We start from the raw sequence: 27493 nt of genomic DNA, 5'->3' as shown, positions 1-27493 counted from the left end.
CAGAATTGACTACAAAGTGTAAACAGGATAATTTTGGTCATAAAGTCAGTCTGGTCTAACATGGAGTTTGCAACATGTGTGTGTCACAATGGGTAAATGAAGGTTGGCTTTGGGATTTGCTCTCTATCCAAATGCATAGACAGTGAGACAGACCTGCCCAGCAGCCCCGACTTTGTTAACATGAGACAACACGTTGCATATTTGTTAACTTGAGAAATACTGCACCATACACCTTAGTTTAGATGTAAAATTACGCAAAATATTGTATTATTTTCTATATAAATTCTGCTCAGGCCTCTGTCTATATGATATTGTGCCAAAACTGTGGCCAGTCTCTACCCGCTGTAACCCTAACCAAGAGTCCAGCTCAGTTAAACTGATTGGTTACCTGCTGTAGGAAGGTGAGTGCTGATTGGTTACCTGCTGTAGGAAGGTGAGTGCTGATTGGTTACCTGCTGTAGGAAGGTGAGTGCTGATTGGTTACCTGCTGTAGGAAGGTGAGTGCAGCAGGTATCCCAGGTACGTCCGTACCAGGCATGCGTCGGCGGATCTTCTTACAGAACTGTCTGATGTCAGAACAGGAAGTCTCTAGATCCTTCAGCAGCACGGCTAGGTCCGTCTTCTCCTGCCCTGTGTGTAGGAACGCACGCAAACGACCAACCTCCACACACATACAGTCCAACGCACTCTGGGTAAACTACAGACAGGGAGAGAGGGGGGGAGAAGAGGGAAAGAAAGAGAGATAGAGGGGGAGGAGAAAGAGGGAGAGGGAAAGAGAGAGATAGCAGGAGGGAGGGAGCAGGGGGTCGAAAGAGAGAGAGATAGCGGGAGAGGGAGGGGGCGAAAGAGAGGGAGGGAGGGAGAGAAAGAGAGAGATAGTGGGAGAGGGAGGTGGCGGAAGAGAAAGAGAAAGAGAGAGATAGCAGGAGAGGGAGAGGTGGGAGAAAGAGAGCAGGAGAGGGAGGGGGGAGAAAGAGGGAGAGAGAGAGATAGCAGGAGAGGGAGCGTGTCAGAAGAAGTCACGTGGAGATACACCCACTGTAGTTAAAGGAACCCACTAGGTTTAACAACATCCTTCCAGTCGGATTTTGACCTGTGACTTAAAAGTTTTGGCATTGAACACACTTGGAATAAAGATTCTAGGTACCCTGATGTGATCAGCCAGGTGCATGGTGCAGTCTTCTGTCTGCTCTGCCAGGTGGATACTGTACAGGTGCTGGTAGTATTTGATGGCCTTGGTGAGTGGCGTCACGTTCACCGTCTCATCCAGCTGGTCTTTGTGCAGCAGGTCAATCAGGAAGTCCAAGGAACGTTCGTGCACGCCCATCTCCGGGTACAGCGTCCCGATCTTCTGATATACCTCCACACTGCATTGGTTCAGCGCTCTAACACACACACACACACACACACACACACACACACACACACACAATAGTTGAGTGAGATCTTTCCATGTTGAATGCTGTGTAGTTAAAGAGAAAAGAATGTGGCTAAACTTACTGTTCATGTTTATGTAATGTAGCAGACTGACTTAGTGTTCATATTTATGTAATGTAGCAGACTGACTTACTGTTCATATTTATGTAATGTAGCAGACTGACTTAGTGTTCATGTTTATGTAATGTAGCAGACTGACTTAGTGTTCATATTTATGTAATGTAGCAGACTGACTTACTGTTCATATTTATGTAATGTAGCAGACTGACTTACTGTTCATATTTATGTAATGTAGCAGACTGACTTAGTGTTCATATTTATGTAATGTAGCAGACTGACGTACTGTTCATATTTATGTAATGTAGCAGACTGACTTAGTGTTCATATTTATGTAATGTAGCAGACTGACTTACTGCTCATATTTATGTAATGTAGCAGACTGACTTAGTGTTCATGTTTATGTAATGTAGCAGACTGACTTACTGTAATGTAGCAGACTGACTTACTGCTCATATTTATGTAATGTAGCAGACTGACTTACTGTTCATGTTTATGTAATGTAGCAGACTGACTTACTGTTCATATTTATGTAATGTAGCAGACTGACTTACTGTTCATATTTATGTAATGTAGCAGACTGACTTACTGTTCATATTTATGTAATGTAGCAGACTGACTTACTGTTCATATTTATGTAATGTAGCAGACTGACTTAGTGTTCATATTTATGTAATGTAGCAGACTGACTTACTGTTCATATTTATGTAATGTAGCAGACTGACTTAGTGTTCATATTTATGTAATGTAGCAGACTGACTTACTGCTCATATTTATGTAATGTAGCAGACTGACTTAGTGTTCATGTTTATGTAATGTAGCAGACTGACTTACCGTTCATATTTATGTAATGTAGCAGACTGACTTACTGTTCATATTTATGTAATGTAGCAGACTGACTTAGTGTTCATATTTATGTAATGTAGCAGACTGACTTACTGTTCATATTTATGTAATGTAGCAGACTGACTTACTGTTCATATTTATGTAATGTAGCAGACTGACTTACTGTTCATATTTATGTAATGTAGCAGACTGACTTACTGCTCATATTTATGTAATGTAGCAGACTGACTTAGTGTTCATGTTTATGTAATGTAGCAGACTGACTTAGTGTTCATGTTTATGTAATGTAGCAGACTGACTTACTGTTCATATTTATGTAGTGTAGCAGACTGACTTACTGTTCATATTTATGTAATGTAGCAGACTGACTTAATGTAGCAGACTGACTTAATGTAGCAGACTGACTTACTGTTCATATTTATGTAATGTAGCAGACTGACTTAATGTAGCAGACTGACTTAATGTAGCAGACTGACTTACTGTTCATATTTATGTAGTGTAGCAGACTGACTTAGTGTTCATGTTTATGTAATGTAGCAGACTGACTTAATGTAGCAGACTGACTTAATGTAGCAGACTGACTTACTGTTCATATTTATGTAATGTAGCAGACTGACTTAGTGTTCATGTTTATGTAGTGTAGCAGACTGACTTAGTGTTCATGTTTATGTAATGTAGCAGACTGACTTAGTGTTCATATTTATGTAATGTAGCAGACTGACTTAGTGTTCATGTTTATGTAATGTAGCAGACTGACTTACTGCTCATATTTATGTAATGTAGCAGACTGACTTAGTGTTCATGTTTATGTAATGTAGCAGACTGACTTACTGTTCATATTTATGTAATGTAGCAGACTGACTTAGTGTTCATGTTTATGTAGTGTAGCAGACTGACTTAGTGTTCATATTTATGTAATGTAGCAGACTGACTTACTGTTCATGTTTATGTAATGTAGCAGACTGACTTAGTGTTCATATTTATGTAATGTAGCAGACTGACTTAGTGTTCATGTTTATGTAATGTAGCAGACTGACTTACTGCTCATATTTATGTAATGTAGCAGACTGACTTAGTGTTCATGTTTATGTAGTGTAGCAGACTGACTTAGTGTTCATATTTATGTAATGTAGCAGACTGACTTACTGTTCATATTTATGTAATGTAGCAGACTGACTTACTGTAGCAGACTGACTTAATGTAGCAGACTGACTTACTGTAGCAGACTGACTTACTGCTCATGTTTATGTAATGTAGCAGACTGACTTAGTGTTCATATTTATGTAATGTAGCAGACTGACTTAGTGTTCATATTTATGTAATGTAGCAGACTGACTTAGTGTTCATATTTATGTAGTGTAGCAGACTGACTTACTGTTCATGTTTATGTAGTGTAGCAGACTGACTTACTGTTCATATTTATGTAATGTAGCAGACTGACTTACTGTTCATGTTTATGTAATGTAGCAGACTGACTTAGTGTTCATATTTATGTAATGTAGCAGACTGACTTACTGTTCATATTTATGTAATGTAGCAGACTGACTTAGTGTTCATGTTTATGTAATGTAGCAGACTGACTTAGTGTTCATATTTATGTAATGTAGCAGACTGACTTACTGTTCATATTTATGTAATGTAGCAGACTGACTTACTGTTCATGTTTATGTAATGTAGCAGACTGACTTAGTGTTCATATTTATGTAGTGTAGCAGACTGACTTAGTGTTCATATTTATGTAATGTAGCAGACCGACTTAGTGTTCATATTTATGTAGTGTAGCAGACTGACTTACTGTTCATGTTTATGTAATGTAGCAGACTGACTTAGTGTTCATATTTATGTAATGTAGCAGACTGACTTAGTGTTCATGTTTATGTAATGTAGCAGACTGACTTACTGCTCATATTTATGTAATGTAGCAGACTGACTTACTGTTCATATTTATGTAATGTAGCAGACTGACTTACTGTTCATATTTATGTAATGTAGCAGACTGACTTAGTGTTCATGTTTATGTAATGTAGCAGACTGACTTACTGTTCATGTTTATGTAATGTAGCAGACTGACTTAGTGTTCATATTTATGTAATGTAGCAGACTGACTTACTGTTCATATTTATGTAATGTAGCAGACTGACTTACCGTTCATATTTATGTAATGTAGCAGACTGACTTAATGTAGCAGACTGACTTACTGTTCATATTTATGTAGTGTAGCAGACTGACTTAATGTAGCAGACTGACTTACTGCTCATATTTATGTAGTGTAGCAGACTGACTTAATGTAGCAGACTGACTTACTGCTCATATTTATGTAGTGTAGCAGACTGACTTACTGTTCATATTTATGTAATGTAGCAGACTGACTTACTGCTCATATTTATGTAATGTAGCAGACTGACTTACTGTAGCAGACTGACTTACTGTTCATATTTATGTAGTGTAGCAGACTGACTTAATGTAGCAGACTGACTTACTGCTCAAATTTATGTAGTGTAGCAGACTGACTTAATGTAGCAGACTGACTTACTGTTCATATTTATGTAGTGTAGCAGACTGACTTACTGCTCATATTTATGTAATGTAGCAGACTGACTTAATGTAGCAGACTGACTTACTGTAGCAGACTGACTTACTGTAGCAGACTGACTTACTGCTCATATTTATGTAGTGTAGCAGACTGACTTAATGTAGCAGACTGACTTACTGTTCATATTTATGTAGTGTAGCAGACTGACTTACTGCTCATATTTATGTAATGTAGCAGACTGACTTAATGTAGCAGACTGACTTACTGTTCATATTTATGTAGTGTAGCAGACTGACTTACTGCTCATATTTATGTAATGTAGCAGACTGACTTAATGTAGCAGACTGACTTACTGTTCATATTTATGTAATGTAGCAGACTGACTTACCGTTCATATTTATGTAATGTAGCAGACTGACTTAATGTAGCAGACTGACTTACTGTTCATATTTATGTAGTGTAGCACACTGACTTAATGTAGCAGACTGACTTACTGCTCATATTTATGTAGTGTAGCAGACTTACTTAATGTAGCAGACTGACTTACTGCTCATATTTATGTAGTGTAGCAGACTGACTTACTGTTCATATTTATGTAATGTAGCAGACTGACTTACTGCTCATATTTATGTAATGTAGCAGACTGACTTAATGTAGCAGACTGACTTACTGCTCATATTTATGTAGTGTAGCAGACTGACTTAATGTAGCAGACTGACTTACTGTTCATATTTATGTAGTGTAGCAGACTGACTTACTGCTCATATTTATGTAATGTAGCAGACTGACTTAATGTAGCAGACTGACTTACTGTAGCAGACTGACTTACTGCTCATATTTATGTAGTGTAGCAGACTGACTTAATGTAGCAGACTGACTTACTGTTCATATTTATGTAGTGTAGCAGACTGACTTACTGCTCATATTTATGTAATGTAGCAGACTGACTTAATGTAGCAGACTGACTTACTGTTCATATTTATGTAGTGTAGCAGACTGACTTACTGCTCATATTTATGTAATGTAGCAGACTGACTTAATGTAGCAGACTGACTTACTGTAGCAGACTGACTTACTGCTCATATTTATGTAATGTAGCAGACTGACTTACTGTTCATATTTATGTAATGTAGCAGACTGACTTAGTGTTCATATTTATGTAATGTAGCAGACTGACTTAGTGTTCATATTTATGTAATGTAGCAGACTGACTTACTGTTCATATTTATGTAATGTAGCAGACTGACTTACTGTTCATATTTATGTAATGTAGCAGACTGACTTAGTGTTCATATTTATGTAATGTAGCAGACTGACTTAGTGTTCATATTTATGTAATGTAGCAGACTGACTTAGTGTTCATATTTATGTAATGTAGCAGACTGACTTAGTGTTCATATTTATGTAATGTAGCAGACTGACTTAGTGTTCATATTTATGTAGTGTAGCAGACTGACTTAGTGTTCATATTTATGTAATGTAGCAGACTGACTTAGTGTTCATATTTATGTAATGTAGCAGACTGACTTACTGTTCATATTTATGTAGTGTAGCAGACTGACTTACTGTTCATATTTATGTAGTGTAGCAGACTGACTTACTGCTCATATTTATGTAGTGTAGCCTGTAGTAGACTGAGAGAGTAGACGAGTCCAGCAGCAAAGCTCAGCTGTTCCCCAGCCGCTCCTCTCATGCCGCTCCTCTCCACACAGTTGTCACTCAGATCAAACTTCTCCTGGGCCTGCTTGCTGATCAGCTCCGCCTGGGGACGCAGGCACACATATAACTGGCGGGATTTAAACCCGGCTCTCCGACTGCTTCCTGATCAGCTCCGCCTGGGGACGCAGGCACACATATAACTGGCGGGATTTAAACCCGGCTCTCCGCCTGCTTGCTGATCAGCTCCGCCTGGGGACGCAGGCACACATGTAACTGGCGGGATTTAAACCCGGCTCTCCCACGAGAGAAACCAATGTGTTGACCGTTAGACCAAAAGGACATGACCTTTTTTTTGGCTCAGGACCAACGCTCATTTTGAAATCGCAGGCGGAGTTACCTCATCCCGTGACAGTGAGCAACTATGACCCACTCATGTCCGGTGGGGACCTATCAGCGGCAACGTGGGGACCTATCAGCAGCAATGTGGGGACCTATCAGCGGCAATGTGGGGACCTATCAGCGGCAACGTGGGGACCTATCAGCGGCAATGTGGGGACCTATCAGCGGCAACGTGGGGACCTATCAGCGGCAACGTGGGGACCTATCAGCGGCAACGTGGGGACCTATCAGCGGCAACGTGGGGACCTATCAGCGGCAACGTGGGGACCTATCAGCGGCAACGTGGGGACCTATCAGCGGCAACGTGGGGACCTATCAGCGGCAATGTGGGGACCTATCAGCGGCAACGTGGGGACCTATCAGCGGCAACGTGGGAACCTATCAGCGGCAACGTGGGGACCTATCAGCGGCAATGTGGGGACCTATGAGCAGCAATGTGGGGACCTATCAGCAGCAATGTGGGAACCTATGAGCAGCAATGTGGGGACCTATCAGCAGCAATGTGGGGACCTATCAGCAGCAATGTGGGGACCTATCAGCAGCAATGTGGGGACCTATGAGCAGCAATGTGGGGACCTATAAGCAGCAATGTGGGGACCTATGAGCAGCAATGTGAGGACCTATCAGGGGCAGTGTGGGGACCTATGAGCAGCAATGTGAGGACCTATGACAGAACACACAGCTCTCTCTCTCTACCTTGAAGATGAGTCTTGGTATGAGCAGAAGCACCAGAATACAGTCGTGGTCTCCTCCATGACGTAGGAAGGAGTCGGGCATGAAGGATGTGAGGAGAGACACCTGTCTGTTGGCCTGGCCCACTTCCATCTTCCTCAGCTCCATCTCTATGGCCTGGAGACACACAGAGACACACAGAGAGAGAGAGACACACACACACAGAGAGACACACACACAGAGAGAGATACACACAGAGAGAGACACACACACACAGAGAGAGACACACACACACACACAGAGACACACACACAGAGAGAGACACACATACACAAGAACACACACACAGAGACACACACACACACGCACACAGGGAGACACACACACACACACAGAGACACAGAGAGAGAGACACACAGAGACACAGAGACACAGAGAGAGAGGGAGAGAGAGAGATACACACACAGAGAAAGACACAGAGAGAGACACATAGAGACACACAGAGAGAAACACACACAGACACAGAGAGAGACACACACGCAAAAACAGATAGTTTAGACTACACCAATGCATTTTTCACCGCGTATTCCAGGCTGCTAGTGGACAGGTAGTCATGGTACTGTTGTGGACGGGACACTGTCGACCAGGGCACTGTGTACAGCTCACCTTTTTAAAAGACTAAGCCAAAATATGCTGATTTTTCCCTGTGTATTTTTAGTGGCGCTCTTCTGAAAGTGCACAGGGCACTGTGTACAGCTCACCTTGGCATAGGCCTTAGTCTCAGCAAACTTGATCTTGAAGTCAAACATCTCAGCTGGAGGCTGTTGCTGTTGCTCAGCTGTGGCTTCCTGTTGGCTGGTCAGCTCTCTGTTCACCTCCTGCAGGTGAGCGGTCAGCTCGCGGTACTTCTTGATGGTCTGTTGATAGTCAGCTACGGTCTCCTGAGCAGCCTCCACTCGTTTCTCCGCCTCCCTGACCCTGCCTCCGCCCAGATCCAGCATCTCTCTGAGCTCCAGCTCCGTCTCTCTGGCGTTCTCCTGCAGCTCATCGTTCATTTCATTGATGGCTTCCTGTAGAAACGGACCAATCACAGAGCACAAAGGTCACGCTTACGTGTTGTTTTTGTAGAGCAAAAACAATGCGTCAGTGAAGGTACTACGCTGTGTACAGACCCAATCTTTTTTTTAAACTGTATTGTTGGTTAAGGGCTCGTAAGTAAGCATTACACTGTGAGGTCTACTACACCTGTTGTATTCAGCATTTCACTGTAAGGTCTACTACACATGTTGTATTCAGCATTTCACTGTAAGGTCTACTACACCTGTTGTATTCAGCATTACACTGTGAGGTCTACTACACATGTTGTATTCAGCATTTCACTGTAAGGTCTACTACACCTGTTGTATTCAGCATTTCACTGTAAGGTCTACTACACCTGTTGTATTCAGCATTTCACTGTGAGGTCTACTACACATGTTGTATTCAGCATTTCACTGTGAGGTCTACTACACCTGTTGTATTCAGCATTTCACTGTGAGGTCTACTACACCTGTTGTATTCAGCATTTCACTGTGAGGTCTACTACACATGTTGTATTCAGCATTTCACTGTAAGATCTACTACACCTGTTGTATTCAGCATTTCACTGTAAGGTCTACTACACCTGTTGTATTCAGCATTTCACTGTAAGGTCTACTACACCTGTTGTATTCAGCATTTCACTGTAAGGTCTACTACACCTGTTGTATTCAGCATTTCACTGTGAGGTCTACTACACCTGTTGTATTCAGCATTTCACTGTGAGGTCTACTACACCTGTTGTATTCAGCATTTCACTGTGAGGTCTACTACACCTGTTGTATTCAGCATTTCACTGTGAGGTCTACTACACCTGTTGTATTCAGCATTTCACTGTGAGGTCTACTACACCTGTTGTATTCAGCATTTCACTGTGAGGTCTACTACACCTGTTGTATTCAGCATTTCACTGTGAGGTCTACTACACCTGTTGTATTCAGCATTTCACTGTAAGGTCTACTACACCTGTTGTATTCAGCATTTCACTGTGAGGTCTACTACACCTGTTGTATTCAGCATTTCACTGTAAGGTCTACTACACCTGTTGTATTCAGCATTTCACTGTAAGGTCTACATCCTGTTGTATTCGGTGCATGTGACTAATACAATTTGATTTGATACCGAATTCATAACAGTTATGAAAATAAACAGTTCATGGTGGGAAAAAATGTATCTGGTAAAAGGCCGACATTTGGACTTTCCAATAAATAAAAAAACTCACATGACAATAGAAATGGAATCACTGATTTTAGAAACACAAAGCCTCTATGATTAAAGGGATCGGAGTCCATCTGTTACTGGGCTCTCACCTTCATCATTATTCACATCATTCGAAAAGTATTCGGAAAAGTATTCAGACCTCTTGAGTTTTTCCACATTTTGTTACAGCCTTATTCTAAAATAGATTATCTCATCTATCTACACACAATACTCCATAATGACATCACAATACCCCATAATGACATCACAATACCCCATAATGACATCACAATACCCAATAATGACGTCACAATACCCCATGACATCACAATACCCCATAATGACAAAGCAAAAACAGGTATTTAGACATTTTAGCAAATGTATTACAAATGTAAAACTGAAATATCACATTTACATACACTACCGGTCAAAAGTTTATAAAACCCACTCATTCAAGGGTTTTTCTATATTTGTACTATTTTCAACATTGTGATAATAATAGTGAAGACATCAAAACTATGAAATAACACATATGGAATCATGCGCCATCTCATCTGGTTTGGGCTTAGTGGGACTATCATATTGTTTTTCAACAGGACAATGACCCAACACACGGACAGTGATGGAGTGCTGCAGCAGATGCCCTTGCCTCCACAATCCCCCGACCTCAACCAAATTGAAATGGTTTGGGATGAGTCGGAAAAGCAGCCAACTTGTACTCAGCATATGGGGGAACTCCATGGCTGTTGGAAAAGCATTCCAGGTGAAGCTGGTTGAGAGAATGCCAAGACTGTGCAAAGCTGTCATCAAGGCAAAGGGTGGCTATTTGAAGAATCTCAAATATAAAATATATTTTGATTTGTTTAACACTTTTTTGGTTACTACATGATTCCATATGTGTTATTTCGTAGTGTTGATGTCTTCACTATTATTCAAACAATATAGAAAATCGTAAAATAAAGAAAAACCCTTGAATGAGTAGGTGTTCTAAAACTTTTGAGCGGTAGTGTATGTATTCAGACCTTTTACTCAGTACTTTGTTGAAGCACCTTTGGCAGCGATTACAGCCTTGAGTCTTCTTGGGTATAACGCTACTAACTTGGCACACCTGTATTTGGGGAGTTTCTCCCATTTTTCTCTGCAGATCCTCTCGAGCTCTGTCAGGTTGGATGGGGAACGTCGCTGCACAGCTATTTTCAGGTCTCTCCAGAGATGTTCGATCAGGTTCAAGTCCAGGCTCTGGCTGGGCCACTCAAGGACATTCAGAGACACATTCCGAAGCCACTCCTGCGTTGTCTTGACTGTGTGCTTAGAATCATTTGTCCTGTTGGAAGGTGAACTTTCGCCTTCGACTGTCAACTGTGGGACCTTATATAGACAGGTATGTGCCTTTCCAAATCATGTCCCATCAATTGAATTTACCACAGGTGGACTCCAATCAAGTTGTAGTAACATCTCAAGGATGATCAATGGAAACAGGATGCACCTGAGCTCAATTTCGAGTCCCATAGCAAAAGGTCTGAATACTTAAATAAGGTATTTATTTTTTTACTTTTTTATAAATTTGCACACGTTTCTAAAAACCTGTTTTCGCTATGTGTATTGTGTGTAGTTTGATGAGGATTCTTTTTTTATGTAATCAATTTTACAATAAGGCTGTGCCGTAACAAAACGTGGAAAAAGGGGAAGGGGTCTGAATATTTTCCGAATGCACTGTACACATTCAGTGACGTCACAATGATCAGCTATGTTTGATCAGCTATTGATTGATTGATTGATTGCCCATTCATTCACTGAAGTGAGCAGAGTGAGGAGAGACAGATTAGTGCATGGGTAGGTAGGCCTACCAATGGAAAATATCTGAAAACAATGCTGTTTGTACTTTATGAAATTCAGACCACAGAAATACAATGTTTATCTCAAATGTCTAGGAAGTAAAACAAATTCTAATTAAACTCCACATTTTACCCCGTTGAAAAGCATTGAAGATAATTTGAATTTCAGTGTACTTCCTGAATTGACTGAAATTGAAATGGACTTGACCCCCAACCATGTCTGTCCCAGTTGGTCTGTGGTGTGTCTGTCCCAGTTGGTCTGTGGTGTGTCTGTCCCAGTTGGTCTGTGGTGTGTCTGTCCCAGTTGGTCTGTGGTGTGTCTGTCCCAGTTGGTCTGTGGTGTGTCTGTCCCAGTTGGTCTGTGGTGTGTCTGTCCCAGTTGGTCTGTGGTGCGTCTGTCCCAGTTGGTCTGTGGTGCGTCTGTCCCAGTTGGTCTGTGGTGCGTCTGTCCCAGTTGGTCTGTGGTGCGTCTGTCCCAGTTGGTCTGTGGTGTGTCTGTCCCAGTTGGTCTGTGGTGCGTCTGTCCCAGTTGGTCTGTGGTGCGTCTGTCCCAGTTGGTCTGTATCTGTCCCAGTTGGTCTGTGGTGTGTCTGTCTTACCAGATCAACGACGGTCTCTCTCAGCTCTCTGACTTTCTCCTCCAGGTCTAGATTCCTCTCTGTCAGAGTCTCCACCATCTCCTCAGCTCCTAAAGCCCCATCCACCTAGAACACAGATCACAACACAACCATCAGCCCCATCCACCTGGAACACAGACCACAACACAACCATCAGCCCCATCCACCTGGAACACAGACCACAACACAGCCATCAACCATCACCATCAGCCCCATTTTTCAGATAACTGAAAAAGACAAGATACTCAGGTGGGCTGGGGCGTGCGCATTGCTACTCATCACATCATAAAGGCCACTGTGGAAAAACAACTGGCCTTTGCCATCTGCACCCGTTCAACATAACATGTCTATAGTTATTAGTCCTAAAGAAAAAACACTTTTTGGGGTTCTCATAGGCTTACAATGTTTGTTTTATTTTTATTTTTTTTAAGTCGCTAAGATTATATTTGGTTGTGATAGTTGCAAAGTACCTCTTTAAAAAAAAAGTATTTATCTGTTATTTTACCAGGTAAATTGACTGAGAACACATTCTCATTTACAGCAACGACCTGGGGAATAGTTACAGGGGAGAGGAGGGGGATGAATGAGCCAATTGTAAACTGGGGGAGGATTAGGTGACCGTGATGGTTTGAGGGCCAGATTGGGAATTTAGCCAGGACACTGGGGTTAACACCTCTACTCTTACGACAAGTGCCATGGGATCTTTAATGACCTCAGAGAGTCAGGACACCCGTTTAACATCCCATCCGAAAGACAGCACTCTACACAGTGCAGTGTCCCTAATCACTGCCCTGGGGCATTGGGATATTTCTTTAGACCAGAGGAAAGAGTGCCTCCTGCTGGCCCTCCAACACCACTTCCAGCAGCATCTGGTCTCCCATCCAGGGGACCGACCAGGACCAACCCTGCTTAGCTTCAGAGGCAAGCCAGCAGTGGGATGCAGGGTGCTGCTGGCCTTTTGGATTGCAGCAGTTGTTAGCTAGAATGCCAATGCTCATTGACATACAGTTCCTTCAGGAAGTATTCATACCCCCTTGACTTATTCCACATTTTGTTGTTTTACAGCCTGAATTCAAAATGGATTCATATTTATTTTTTATTACAGCTATGAGTCTTTCTGGGTAAGTCTCCCAAGAGCTTTCCACACCTGGATTGTGTAACACTTTCCCATTATTATTTTCAGAATTCTTCAAGCTCTGTCAAAATGGTTGTTGATTATTGCTAGATGTAACAGTATAACTTTAGTACGTCCCCTCGCCCCGACACGGGCGCGAACCAGGGACCCTCTGCACACATCAACAACTGACACCCACGAAGCGTCGTTACCCATCGCTCCACAAAAGCCACGGCCCTTGCAGAGCAAGGGGCAACACTACTAATAGGTTTCAGAGCAAGTGACGTAACTGATTGAAACGCTACTAGCGCGTACCCGCTAACTAGCTAGCCATTTCACATCCGTTACACTCACCCCCCTTTCAACCTCCTCCTTTTCCGCAGCAACCAGTGATCCGGGTCAACAGCATCAATGTAACAGTATAACTTTAAACCGTCCCCTCGCCCCGACACAGGCGCGAACCAGGGACCTTCTGCACACATCAACGGTCGCCCACGAAGCATCGTTACCCATCACTCCACAAAGGCCGCGGCCCTTGCAGAGCAAGGGGCAACACTACTAATAGGTTTCAGAGCAAGTGACGTAACTGATTGAAACGCTACTAGCGCGTACCCGCTAACTAGCTAGCCATTTCACATCCGTTACATAGACAACCATTTTCAGGTCTTGCCATAGATTTTCAAGCAGATTTAAGTCAAAACTGCAACTTGGCAACTAAGGTACATTCACTGTCTTCTTGGTAAGCAACTCCAGTGTAGATTTGGCCTTGTGTTTTAGGTTATTGTCCTGCTGAAAGGTGAATTCATCTCCCAGTGTCTGGTGGAAAGCAGACTGAACCAGGTTTCACCATTGGCCTCATGGTGAAATCCCTGAGCAGTTTCCTTCCTCTCCGGCAACTGAGTTAGGAAGGACACCTGTATCTTTGTAATGACTGGGTGTATTGATACATCATCCAACGTGTAATCAATAACTTCACCATGCTCAAAGGGATATTCAATGTTCGAAAAACATAATCCCACTTTGTCATTCTGGGGGTATTGTGTGTTGGCCAGTAACAAAAATAATCTCAATTTAATCCAGTTTAGATTAAAGACTTAAAACAAGAAAATGTGGAAAAAAGTCAAGGGGTGTGAATACTTTCTGAAGGCACTGTAAGGCTGCCAAAGACCAATTTACTGTTTGAAGTTTAAGTGTATTTTTAAGTAGTAAGTAATGTAGCTGATGTGCGCTGATAACACAAACACTATATTAAGCAGGTTATTTATACAAGCTTTTACAATCCAATTATAATCCAAAAGTAGTGTGAAATGCACTCATAAACAACACGTAAATGGATGCCTTTTGTTGTTGCTGGCGGTCTATAAAAACTCCCCGGTGTTTTCCTCCAAGGTGAAAATACTGCCTTAGCGAATGAAGATACATTTACTTAATCTATTTTATCTATTTGAGATAAAACAAAATAACAGGTCTTGATGAAAATCTCTGTCGGAATTGAAACGTTGTCTGTTTGTCTCAATATATAACAGCAGTGTTTCAAATGGGGCTGAACATACTGATTTGGGTCTCATTTTATACTGTAGCTTTGCGCATTAAGAAATGCATGACTGAAGCCACAAACGAGAGTTGTCTTGGGGTTGTGAATCAATGTGGGTGTCTCTTGTATGCACTTTGGAAGCATTTGTACATACCCTCTGCCAAAACAGTACACAGTTAGCCACTCACCCTTCTAGATAACTTGAAACAGTCTATAACTAGGGGGCGTTTTTCCCCCCGATAGCGATGGAATTTAGATTTACGAGTGTTGTAACGTTGCATCTGTCCTTACAACAGCCGAAGATGTATCAAGCGTTTCCGAAATCACCACGCGTAGAGAACGGTTGCTCAGTGCGTCGTTGGATCATGTGTCGATATATTAGTAGTATCGAAAGAAAGGGAGCGCTGTCCTCGGATCAGCTTTCTACAATCTTACCTAATTATATAATTATTTCACAATACTGACGACGGATCAGCTCCTATTATCACCCTACGGCTGCAAATATTGAGGCGGATTATACTAATGCTTACCAAATAAAAATTCACTACATCACTGATTTGGTACATCATTGATCACGTTAGGCTACACAGCATGAAATATATTGGGACAAATTACAGACAGTAGCCTACAAGTAGCAAAATTAACTCAATTGATTGAACATGATTAAGATAAGCATATATAAATATATATACATATTATGCTGTTATCTCGGTTTTCATTTGAAGAATATTTTTATACATTGAGTGTTTGTATCGATTGGAAAGATATTGGCAACTTTGTATTTGAAAACAATTTTGTTCAGAAGTTATCGGTGTCAGAGAGAGATGGATAAACCATTTGATTCTGTGTTTAGCGGAGATCTTCTTGCTGTACGCTGTGTATTTTTAAGAAATGTTTTATGATGATTAATTAGGTAATACACGTTGCTCTCTGTAGTTATTCTAGTCGCTTTGGTGAGTTTTGTGATAGTGGCTGCAATGGTAAACTGTGATTTATACCTGAAAAATGCACATTTTTCTAAAAAAACATATGCTATACCATAAATATGTTATCAGACTGTCATCTGATGAAGTTGTTTCTTGGTTAGTGGCTATATATATCTTTATTTAGTCGAATTAGTGATAGCTACTGATGGAGTAAAAAACTGGTGGAGTAAAAAAAGTGGTGTCTTTTGCTAACGTGGTTAGCTAATAGATTTACATATTGTGTCTTCCCTGTAAAACATTTTAAAAATCAGAAATGATGGCTGGATTCACAAGATGTTGGTCTTTCATTTGCTGTATGCTGTGTATTTTTCAGAAATGTTTTAGGATGAGTATTTTGGTAATTGACGTCGGTCTCTGTAATTATTCCGGCTGCTTCCAACGCTATTTCAGATTGCAGCTGCAATGTAGAACTGTGATTTATACCTGAAATATGCACATTTTTCTAAAAAAACATATGCTATACCATAAATATGTTATCAGACTGTCATCTTATGAAGTTGTTTCTTGGTTAGTGGCTATATATATCTTTATTTAGTCGAAATTGTGATAGCTGCCCATGCAGGAAAAAAATGGTGGAGAAAAAAAAGTTGTGTCTTTTGCTATCGTGGTTAGCTAATAGATTTACATATTGTGTCTTCCCTGTAAAACATTTAAAAAATCAGAAATGATGGCTGGATTCACAAGATCTGTATCTTTCATCTGGTGTCTTGGACTTGTGATTTAATGATATTTAGATGCTAGTATTTACTTGTGACGCTGTGCTAGTCAGCTTTTTTACTGTGGGGGGTGCTCCCGGATCCGGGATTGGGAGGAACTAGAAGTTAACTAAATATGTAGAGCTTATTAATTATGTAAATGGTATATAGATAAAGACACAGTTATGGATATAAATATGTAAAGATTCAATCAGTGTAATTTCTTACTTTTTTTTAGGTATATTCTTAAAACTCTATTGTTGGTTAAGGGCTTGTAAGTAAGCATTTCACTGTAAGGTCTACACCTGTTGTATTCAGCGCACGTGACAAATAAAAATGTAATTTGATTTGCTACACCAAACAGTACCTATCCTGTAACTCCCAGTAATGTATACCAAAAATATTTGGTTAAATCACATTATCTGGTGTAACAATCTGTAGCTGTGATTTTGGGCAGATCCATGGTAAGAAATGTGACTGTTCCTGGTGCAGAAACAATGTCCTATCCCAGAGCTCGAGTAAATTACATTACTAAGCTGCTCCCGAATGTACTACGTTAGGATATGTGGGTTTTAATGACATTACTAAGCTGGTCCTGAATGGACTACGCCAGGACATTGATTCTATCCTAGTCCATGTGGGTTTTAATGACATTATGAAGGGCAGCTCTGAACAGTTGAAACTGGATTTTAAAGAGCTGATTGACTCTCTGCTTGACACTAATAAAATACACATCATATCTGGCCCTGTGACCTCTCTGATCATATCTGGCCCTGTGCCCTCTCTGATCATATCTGGCCCTGTGACCTCTCTGATCATATCTGTCCCTGTGTCCTCTCTGATCATATCTGGCCCTGTGCCCTCTCTGAATCGTGGCATTGAAAGCTTTAGCAGGATTCTCTCTCTCTTCACAACTGGCTACGTGATTATTGCAGCTCAATGGGTGTAACGTTTGTTGACAATTTCGATACCTTTTGGAAACAAAACACGTTTTATAAGGAGGATGGGATCCACCCAAATCATTTGGGTTTCTGGATCCTTTCACAGCATTATAAGGCTGCGTTGAGACAATGACTTATCAATGACCGAAACCCAGCTCAGTTATACCCCAACCATCGTGTCGCTGAGTCATCATAATGCTTTAGCTAATGACATTATAACAGGGGCGTTGGTAGAATCAATGTAAGTAACCTAATGTATGTCCCTCTAAATCAAATCAAATCAAATTGTATGAGTCACATGCGCCGAATACCTTACAGTTCAATTCTTACTTACGAGTCCCTAACCAACAGTGCAGTTTCAAAACAATACGGATATGAATAAGAGAGAAAAGTAACAAGTAATTAAAGAGCAGCAGTGAAAAATAACAATATATACAGGGGGGTGCCGGTACAGAGTCAATGTGCGGAGGCACCTGTTAGTTGAGGTAGTATGTACATGTAGGTAGAGCTATTAAAGTGACTATGCATAGATGACAACAGAGAGTTGCAGTGGTGTGGAGAGGGGAGGGCAATGCAAATAGTCTGGGTAGCCATTTGACTAGATGTTCAGGAGTCTTATGGCTTGGGGGTAGAAGCTGTTTAGAAGCCTCATGGACCTAGACTATGGACTGTCTCGTTGTTGTCAGTGATCACTGTTGTGTCATCAGAAAATTGAATGATGTTGTTGGAGTCGTGCCTGGCCGTGCAGGGAGTGAACAGTACAGGAGGGGGCTGAGCACGCACCCCTGAGGGGCCCATGTGTTGAGGATCAGCGTGGCGGATGTGTTGTTACCTACCCTTACCACCTGGGGGCGGCCCGTCAGGAAGTCCAGGATCCAGTTGCAAAGGGAGGTGTTTAGTCCCAGGATCCTTAGCTTAGTGATGAGCTTTTAGGGCACTATGGTGTTGAACGCTGAGCTGTAGTCAATGTATAGCATTCTCACATAGGTGTTCCTTTTGTCCAGGTGTGAAAGGGCAGTGTGGAGTGCAATAGAGATTGCATCATCTGTGGATATGTTGGGGCAGTATGCAAATTGTAGTGGGTCTAGAGTTTCTGGGATGATGGTGTTGATGTGAGCCATGACCAGCAATTCAAAGCACTTCATGGCTACAGACGTGAGTGCTACGGGTCGGTAGTTACCTTAGTGTTCTTGGGCACAGGGACTATGGTGGTCTGCTTAAAACATGTTGGTATTACAGACTCGGACAGGGAGAGGTTGAAAATGTCGGTGAAGACAATTGCTAGTTGATCAGCGCATGCTCGCAGTACACGTCCTGGTAATCCGTCTGGCCCTGCGGCCTTGTGAATGTTAACTTCTCTAGGGTAGGGGGCAGCATTCGGAATTTTGGATGAAATGCATGCCCAAATTAAACAGCCTGCATCTCGGGCCCAGAATATATGATATGCATATAACTGGTAGATTTGGATAGAAAACACTCTAAAGTTTCCAAAACTGTTAAAATAGTGTCTGTGAGTATAACAGAACTGATTTGGCAGGTGAAAACCTGAGAAAATCCAACCCGGAAGTGCCTTTTATCTGGAAAAATCCCTGTTCCATTGCTTGCCCATCCTCCATTTAAAGGGGTATCAACCAGATTCCTTTTCCAATGGCTTCCTCAGGCTGTGACCAGGCTGTAGACATAGTTTCAAGCTTTTATTTTGAAAAATGAGCGAGATTTATCAAAACGCATCAGGTGTCCTTTGATTAGTTCATGCGCCCGAGAGTTGTAGCTCGACATTTTCTTTCTCTGTAGTATTGAATAGTTTACCGTCCGGTTGAAATATTATCGATTATGTATGTTAAAAACAACCTGAGGATTGATTATAAAAAACGTTTGACATGTTTCTACGAACATTACGGATACTTTTTGGAATTTTCGCCTGCCCTTCAGGACCGGAACGAGCCTGTGGTTTTCTGAACATAACGTGCAAACCAAATGGCGGTTTTTGGTTATAAAAATCATCTTTATCGAACAAAAATAACATTTATTGTGTAACTGTCTCGTGAGTGCAAACATCCGAAGATCATCAAAGGTAAGCGATTCATTTTATTGCTTTTCTGACTTTTTTGACCAAGCTAATTTGCGGCTAGCTGTTCTTACTGTTTTGTCTAGTGATTGATAAACTCACAAAAGCTTGGATTGCTTTCGCTGTAAAGCATATTTTCAGTAAATCTGACACGATAGGTGGATTAACAACAAGCTAAGCTGTGTTTTGGTATATTTCACTTGTGATTTCATGATTATAAATATTTTTAGTATTTTTTTTTAAATTTGGCGCTCTGCAATTCAGCGGTTGTTTATGAAAATGATCCCGCTAAAGAGATCCGTGCGTCAAGAAGTTAATGGAAGCCTCTACAACATAGAATCAGGAATTCCCCAGGGCAGCTGTCTAGGCCCCTTACTTTTTCAATCTTTACTAACGACATGCCATTGGCTTTGAGTAAAGTGTGTGTCTATGTACGCAGATGACTCATCACTATACACGTCAGCTACTACAGCGACTGAAATGACTGCAACACTTAACAAAGAGCTGCAGTTAGTTTCAGAGTGGGTGGCAAGGAATAAGTTAGTCCTAAATATTTAACAACTGGGCCTCCCGGGTGGCGCAGTGGTCTAGGGCACTGCATCGCAGCGCTAGCTGCGCCACCAGAGTCTCTGGGTTCGCGCCCAGGCTCTGTCGCAGCCGGCCGCGACCGGGAGGTCCGTGGGGCGACGCACAATTGGCCTAGCGTCGTCCGCGTTAGGGAGGGTTTGGCCGGTAGGGATATCCTTGTCTCATCGCGCTCCAGCGACTCCTGTGGCGGGCCGGGCGCAGTGCGCGCTAACCGAGGGGGCCAGGTGCACGGTGTTTCCTCCGACACATTGGTGCGGCTGGCTTCCGGGTGTTAAGAAGCAGTGCGGCTTGGTTGGGTTGTGCTTCAGAGGACGCATGACTTTCGACCTTCGTCTCTCCTGAGCCCGTACGGGAGTTGTAGCGATGAGACAAGATAGTAATTACTAGCGATTGGATACCACGAAAATTGGGGAGAAAAGGGGCTAAAATTAAAATTAAATAAATAAATATTTAAAAACGAAAAACATTGTATTTGGGACAAACCATTCCCTAAATCCTAAACCTCAACTAAATATTGTAATAAATAATGTGGAAATTGAGCAAATTGAGATGACTAAACTGCTTGGAGTAACCCTGGATTGTAAACTGTCATAGTCAAAACATATTGATACAACAGCAGCTAAGATGGGGCAAAGTCTGTCAGCACTATCAACAAGGCAGGTCCTACTAGTTTTGTCGCACCTGGACTACTGTTCAGTCGTGTGTTCAGGTGTCACAAAGAGGGACTTAGGAAAATTGGGCAGCACGGCTGGCCCTTGGACGTACACAGAGAGCTAATATTAATAATATGCATGTCAATCTCTCCTGGCTCAAAGTGGAGGAGAGATTGACTTCATACTTGTATTTATGAGAGGTATTGACATGTTAAATTCACCGAGCTGTCTGTTTGAACTACTGGCACACAGCTCAGACACCCATGCATACCCCACAAGACATGCCACCAGAGGTTTCTTCACAGTCCCCAAGTCCACAACAGACTATGGGAGGTGCACAGTGCTACATAGAGCCATGACTACATGGAACTCTATTCCACATCAGGTAACTGATGCAGCAGTAGAATCAGATATAAAAAGCAGGTAAAAATACACCTGTGAAGAAACATCCATAATAAACACAAATACAAACACACAGGAAGTTGTCATAGGGTGTATCATTCAGCGTGTGAAGCCCTGACCTGCCTTCCTCCCGGGCAATTACTGTGTGAAACACATCTCACTGTCCTGGAAAACAAGCTCATATTCCACCAGGGTGAAATTCCCCTTGAAAACATAGATTAACCGTATAACCATGGGACTGTGTGCGGACCTGTTCTTTGAGTTCATCGATGGTCCTCTCGGCCAGTTTCATCTCCTCCTGGAGTTTCTCTCTCTGAGTCCTCAGGGTGTCCAGCTCTGTACTCTTCCTCTCGGTCTGCTTCTGGAGCTTCACATGTTCCTGCTTCTCCGACACAGACAAGTCACGCATCCTAACACAGAGACAAAGTATATATTAACACACACATTTATTTTATTTATTTATTTTTATTAACTTTTATTCAACTAGGCCAGTCAGTTAAGAACATATTGTTATTTACAATGACGGCCTAGGAACAGTGGGTTAACTGCCTTGTTCAGGGGCAGAACGACAGAGTTTTACCTTGTCAGCTCAGGGATTCGATCTAGCAACCTTTTGGTTACTGGCCCAATGCTCTAACCACTAGGCTACCTGCATACTGTATATACTGAACAAAAATATAAATGCAAAATGTAACAATTTCAACAATTTTACTATAAGGAAATCAGCCGAATAAAATATATTAATTAGGCCCCACCCACTTGGGAGCCAGGCCCAGCCAATCAGAATGAGTTTTTCCCCACAAAAAGGCTTTATTACAGACAGAAATACTCCTCAGTTTCATCAGCTGTCCAAGTGACTGGTCTCAGATAACCCTGCAAGTGCAGAAGCCGGATGTAGAGGTCCTGGGCTGGCGTGGTTACATGTGGTCTGTGGTTGTGAGGCCGGTTGGACATACTGCCAAATTCTCTAAAACGACGTTGGAGGCGGCTTATGGTAAAGAAATTAACATTAAATTATCTGGCAACAGCTCTGGTGGACATTCCTGCAGTCAGCATGCCAATTGCACGCTCCCTGGAAACTTGAGACATATGTGACATTGTGTTGTGTGACAGAACTGCAAATTTTAGAGTGGCCTCTTATTGTCCCCAGCACAAGGTGCACCTGTGTAATGATTATGCTGTTTAATCAGCTTCTTGATATGCCACACCTGTCATGTGTATGGATTTATCTTGGCAGAGTGATTTTTTTTAGCTACCTACCAATAGGGGCCCTTCTTTGCAAGGCATTGGAAAACATCCCTGGTCTATGTGGTTGAATCTGTGTTTGAAATTTACTGCTCGACTGAGGGACCGTATACATACATGGTCACACGCACGCACGCACACACACACATACCTGACGAGAGCTTCCTTCAACCTGCCGTTCTGCTCCTCCAGCTGTTTGACATGGTAACTGGAAGCAGCACCGTCTGAACCTGATGAAACAACACGTTGGTGTGAGAGTATGTCCTTGATGTGTGTGTGTGAGCGTGCGCTACGTGCTAGCCTGCGTCTCTGTGTCTCCTCCTACCTTTCTCCTCTATCTCGTGTTTGAGGATCTCCAGGTCCATGGCGAGCTCTTCTAGTTTCTCCTTCAGTGACTCCACCTCCTGCTGCAGGGACTCTGCCCGCTCCTCAGCCATCTCCTTGTCCAGCGTGGCCATCTCTATAGCGTCAGCCGTGTCCGCCATCTCCTCCATGTAGTGCTCCTTCGCCTCCTGGGCCTCCTTCGCCTCCTAGAGGGAGTATATGGTGGATAGAGAGTCAGTTAAGAGTCCACTACTGATTTGATGGTGGGATAACAAGAGTCCACTACTGATTTGATGAATTATAGGTACTTTGAGGTAAACTGATAAATTAGTAGTACTGTGAGGTAAACTGATAAATTAGTAGTACTGTGAGGTAAACTGATAAATTAGAAGTACTGTGAGGTAAACTGATAAATTAGAAGTACTGTGAGGTAACTGATAAATTAGAAGTACTGTGAGGTAAACTGATAAATTAGAAGTACTGTGAGGTAACTGATAAATTATAAGTACTGTGAGGTAAACTGATAAATTAGTAGTACTGTGAGGTAACTGATAAATTATAAGTACTGTGAGGTAAACTGATAAATTAGTAGTACTGTGAGGTAAACTGATAAATTAGTAGTACTGTGAGGTAAACTGATAAATTAGAAGTACTGTGAGGTAAACTGATAAATTAGAAGTACTTTGAGGTAAACTGATAAATTAGAAGTACTTTGAAGTAAACTGATAAATTAGAAGTACTTTGAGGTAAACTGATAAATTAGAAGTACTTTGAGGTAAACTGATAAATTAGAAGTACTTTGAGGTAAACTGATAAATTAGAAGTACTGTGAAGTAAACTGATGAATTAGTAGTACTGTGAGGTAAAGTGATGAATTGAAGCACTGTGAGGTAAAGTGATGAATTGAAGCACTGTGAGGTAAAGTGCTGGTTGCTTTCTTTACCTTCTTGGCCTCTTTGAGTTGTTTTGTCAGGTCGTTCTGCTGCTCCTGCATCTTGTTCTTCCATTCCTGGAGCTGCTCCAGTTGGATCTTATGTTTCTCCAGCTCCTTCAGCTTGACCTTCATAACAATAACAATAATAACAATATTATTATTATAAATAATAACAATAACAATAATATTGTTATAAATAATAACAACAATAATAATAACAATAATATTATTATACATTATAACAATAATAACAATAATATTAATAATCTAAATCAATATTATAATAATACACTTTATTTGTATAGCACAATTGATACATAGACAGCCACTGTAGATGAAATATATCATTTTTCTTGACCAACCAACTTAGTTTTGTCATTTTTTTTTCAGAGGGGGGTTACAGGCAAAAACATATATATACAGTGGGGAGAACAAGTATTTGATACACTGCCGATTTTGCAGGTTTTCCTACTTACAAAGCATGTAGAGGTCTGTCATTTTTATCATAGGTACACTTCAACTGTGAGAGACGGAATCTAAAACAAAAATCCAGAAAATCACATTGTATGATTTTTAAGTAATTAATTTGCATTTTATTGCATGACATAAGTATTTGATCACCTACCAACCAGTAAGAATTCCGGCTCTCACAGACCTGTTAGTTTTTCTTTAAGAAGCCCTCCTGTTCTCCACTCATTACCTGTATTAACTGCACCTGTTTGAACTCGTTACCTGTATAAAAGACACCTGTCCACACACTCAATCAAACAGACTCCAACCTCTCCACAATGGCCAAGACCAGAGAGCTGTGTAAGGACATCAGGGATAAATTGTAGACCTGTACAAGGCTGGGATGGGCTACAGGACAATAGCCAAGCAGCTTGGTGAGAAGGCAACAACTGTTGGCACAATTATTAGAAAATGGAAGAAGTTCAAGATGACGGTCAATCACCCTCGGTCTGGGGCTCCATGCAAGATCTCACCTCGTGGGGCATCAATGATCATGAGGAATGTGAGGGATCAGCCCAGAACTACACGGCAGGACCTGGTCAATGACCTGAAGAGAGCTGGGACCACAGTCTCAAAGAAAACCATTAGTAACACACTACGCCGTCATGGATTAAAATCCTGCAGCGCACGCAAGGTCCCCCTGCTCAAGCCAGCGCATGTCCAGGCCCGTCTGAAGTTTGCCAATGACCATCTGGATGATCCAGAGGAGGAATGGGAGAAGGTCATGTGGTCTGATGAGACAAAAATAGAGCTTTTTGCTCTAAACTCCACTCGCCGTGTTTGGAGGAAGAAGAAGGATGAGTACAACCCCAAGAACACCATCCCAACCGTGAAGCATGGAGGTGGAAACATCATTCTTTGGGGATGCTTTTCTGCAAAGGGGACAGGACGACTGCACCGTATTGAGGGGAGGATGGATGGGGCCATGTATCGCGAGATCTTGACCAACAACCTCCTTCCCTCAGTAAGAGCATTGAAGATGGGTCGTGGCTGGGTCTTCCAGCATGACAACGACCCGAAACACACAGCCAGGGCAACTAAGGAGTGGCTCCGTAAGAAGCATCTCAAGGTCCTGGAGTGGCCTAGCCAGTCTCCAGACCTGAACCCAATAGAAAATCTTTGGAGGGAGCCGAAAGTCCGTATTGCCCAGCGACAGCCCCGAAACCTGAAGGATCTGGAGAAGGTCTGTATGGAGGAGTGGGCCACAATCCCTGCTGCAGTGTGTGCAAACCTGGTCAAGAACTACAGGAAACGTATGATCTCTGTAATTGCAAACTAAGGTTTCTGTACCAAATATTCAGTTCTGCTTTTCTGATGTATCAAATACTTATGTCATGCAATAAAATGCAAATTAATTACTTAAAAATCATACAATGTGATTTTCTGGATTTTTGTTTTAGATTCCTTCTCTCACAGTTGAAGTGTACCTATGATAAAAATTACAGACCTCTACATGCTTTGTAAGTAGGAAAACCTGCAAAATTGTCAGTGTATCAAATACTTGTTCTCCCCACTGTATATATATATATATATATATCATAGAAATGCAAAGATAAACCCCCCCCCCCCCCCCCCCCCCCCCATCCCACCTGATTTAGAGGACACAGTGGACAATTGGGAGTTGAGACCAATTTCATTGTAAAAGGCTACCTTGTTGTTAAATACAGTTTGTGGACAAACTTAAAATATATAGGTTGATGGTTTGGATTACGGGATGCCAAGGTATTTTTCCATATTCTGTTCCAGTTCAAAGTGATGTTCAGATTCATGTAGATCTGTGGACCTTTTTAATGGCTCAGAATATGAGCTTTCCAAGAGTAGTTTATATATTATAGAGATCAGTCCTTTCGGGAGCCCAGATCATTTATTCATAAATCTCATCATCAAATGGTTCCGGTAGTTACGTTGTAAATATCGGGGGGAAAAAGGAGTTGTGTAATGTGTAATGTATCTTTCAAATCTTGGAATATTCCTCAACCATTACTGTCCATGATATTTGTAAGGGTACAGATTCTACATTTGGATCTTTGTAAGAATGCAAAAGGCATTGTTGTGAAATATTGGAAGATGGGTCATTTTGATTCCCAGTTACATTATTTAAAAATGTTGCACCAAATACTAATTGTCTGAGCAATAATAGGATTAAAGTGCATATTACATAGTTTAAGGGGTATATCAGTGGAGACCATCTCTTCCAGGACAATAGGAGACACCATATTACATTGTTTAAGGGTTTAAGGGGTATATCAGTGGAGACCACCTCTTCCTAGTCAGTAGGAGACACCATATTACATTGTTTAAAGGGTATATCAGTGGAGACCACCTCTTCCAGGGTAATAGGAGACACCATATTACATTGTTTAAGGGGTATATCAGTGGAGACCACCTCTTCCAGGGCAATAGGAGACACCATATTACATTGTTTAAGGGGTATATCAGTGGAGACCACCTCTTCCAGGACAATAGGAGACACCATATTACATTGTTTAAGGGGTATATCAGTGGAGACCACCTCTTCCAGGGTAATAAGAGACACCATATTACATTGTTTAAAACCTCTTAGCACTAGGGGTCAGAATTTCTTCTTTTTTTTCAAATTATGTACCCAACGTAAACGGATATTTTCTCTGGCCCAGATCGTACAATATGCATATAATTTACAGATTAGGATAGAAAACACTCCAAAGTTTCCAAAACTGTCAAAAATGTTGTCTGTGAGAAAAATAATATTCATTCTGCAAGCGAAAACCTGAGAAAAATTAACCCGGAAGTGATATTTAAAATAAATAAAAAACGTTATTTCCTGGCCTGTCTAACCTCCATTTAAAGGGGTATCACCCAGATTATTTTTCATATGGCTTCCCCAGGCTGTGACCAGGCTTTAGACATAGTTTCAGGCTTTTATTTTGAAAAATGAGCGAGATGTTTCAAAAGAGGTCAGGTGTACCCTGAATGATTCCTGTGCGCGAGAGACGGGCTCCCCATTTTCCTTTTCTCTCTTATTGAATAGGTTATGGTCCGGTTTAAATATTATCGATTATGTTTGTTAAAGACAACCTGAGGTTTGATTATAAAAAACATTTTGAATGTTTCTACGACCATTACGGATACTTTTTGGGATTTGCAAAATATTGCGCAAACCAAATGGCGGTGTTTTGTGATAAAAG

General features: G+C 41.5%; 1 protein-coding gene across 1 annotated transcript in view; it reads right to left on the bottom strand.

Moving 5' to 3' along the window:
- Positions 1 to 433: 433 nt before the first annotated feature.
- Positions 434 to 27493, bottom strand: part of LOC139579501 (dynactin subunit 1-like) — a 42230-nt gene continuing 15170 nt past the window's right edge. Inside the window, exons 2-11 of the mRNA XM_071408213.1 lie at positions 23826 to 23942; positions 22884 to 23088; positions 22710 to 22788; positions 21564 to 21723; positions 12315 to 12419; positions 8365 to 8673; positions 7628 to 7780; positions 6475 to 6635; positions 1148 to 1385; positions 434 to 697 (exon numbers count right to left, since the gene is read on the bottom strand). Coding sequence (XP_071264314.1) covers positions 449 to 697; positions 1148 to 1385; positions 6475 to 6635; positions 7628 to 7780; positions 8365 to 8673; positions 12315 to 12419; positions 21564 to 21723; positions 22710 to 22788; positions 22884 to 23088; positions 23826 to 23942 — 1776 coding nt within the window. The 3' untranslated portion in view covers positions 434 to 448. The remainder of the gene's footprint in view (positions 698 to 1147; positions 1386 to 6474; positions 6636 to 7627; positions 7781 to 8364; positions 8674 to 12314; positions 12420 to 21563; positions 21724 to 22709; positions 22789 to 22883; positions 23089 to 23825; positions 23943 to 27493) is intronic.

This window comes from Salvelinus alpinus, chromosome 6 (genome assembly GCF_045679555.1).
Source record: "Salvelinus alpinus chromosome 6, SLU_Salpinus.1, whole genome shotgun sequence".
Lineage (NCBI taxonomy): Eukaryota > Metazoa > Chordata > Actinopteri > Salmoniformes > Salmonidae > Salvelinus > Salvelinus alpinus.
Note: the sequence above shows the minus strand (reverse complement) of the source record. Positions and strands in the feature narration are given on the sequence as shown.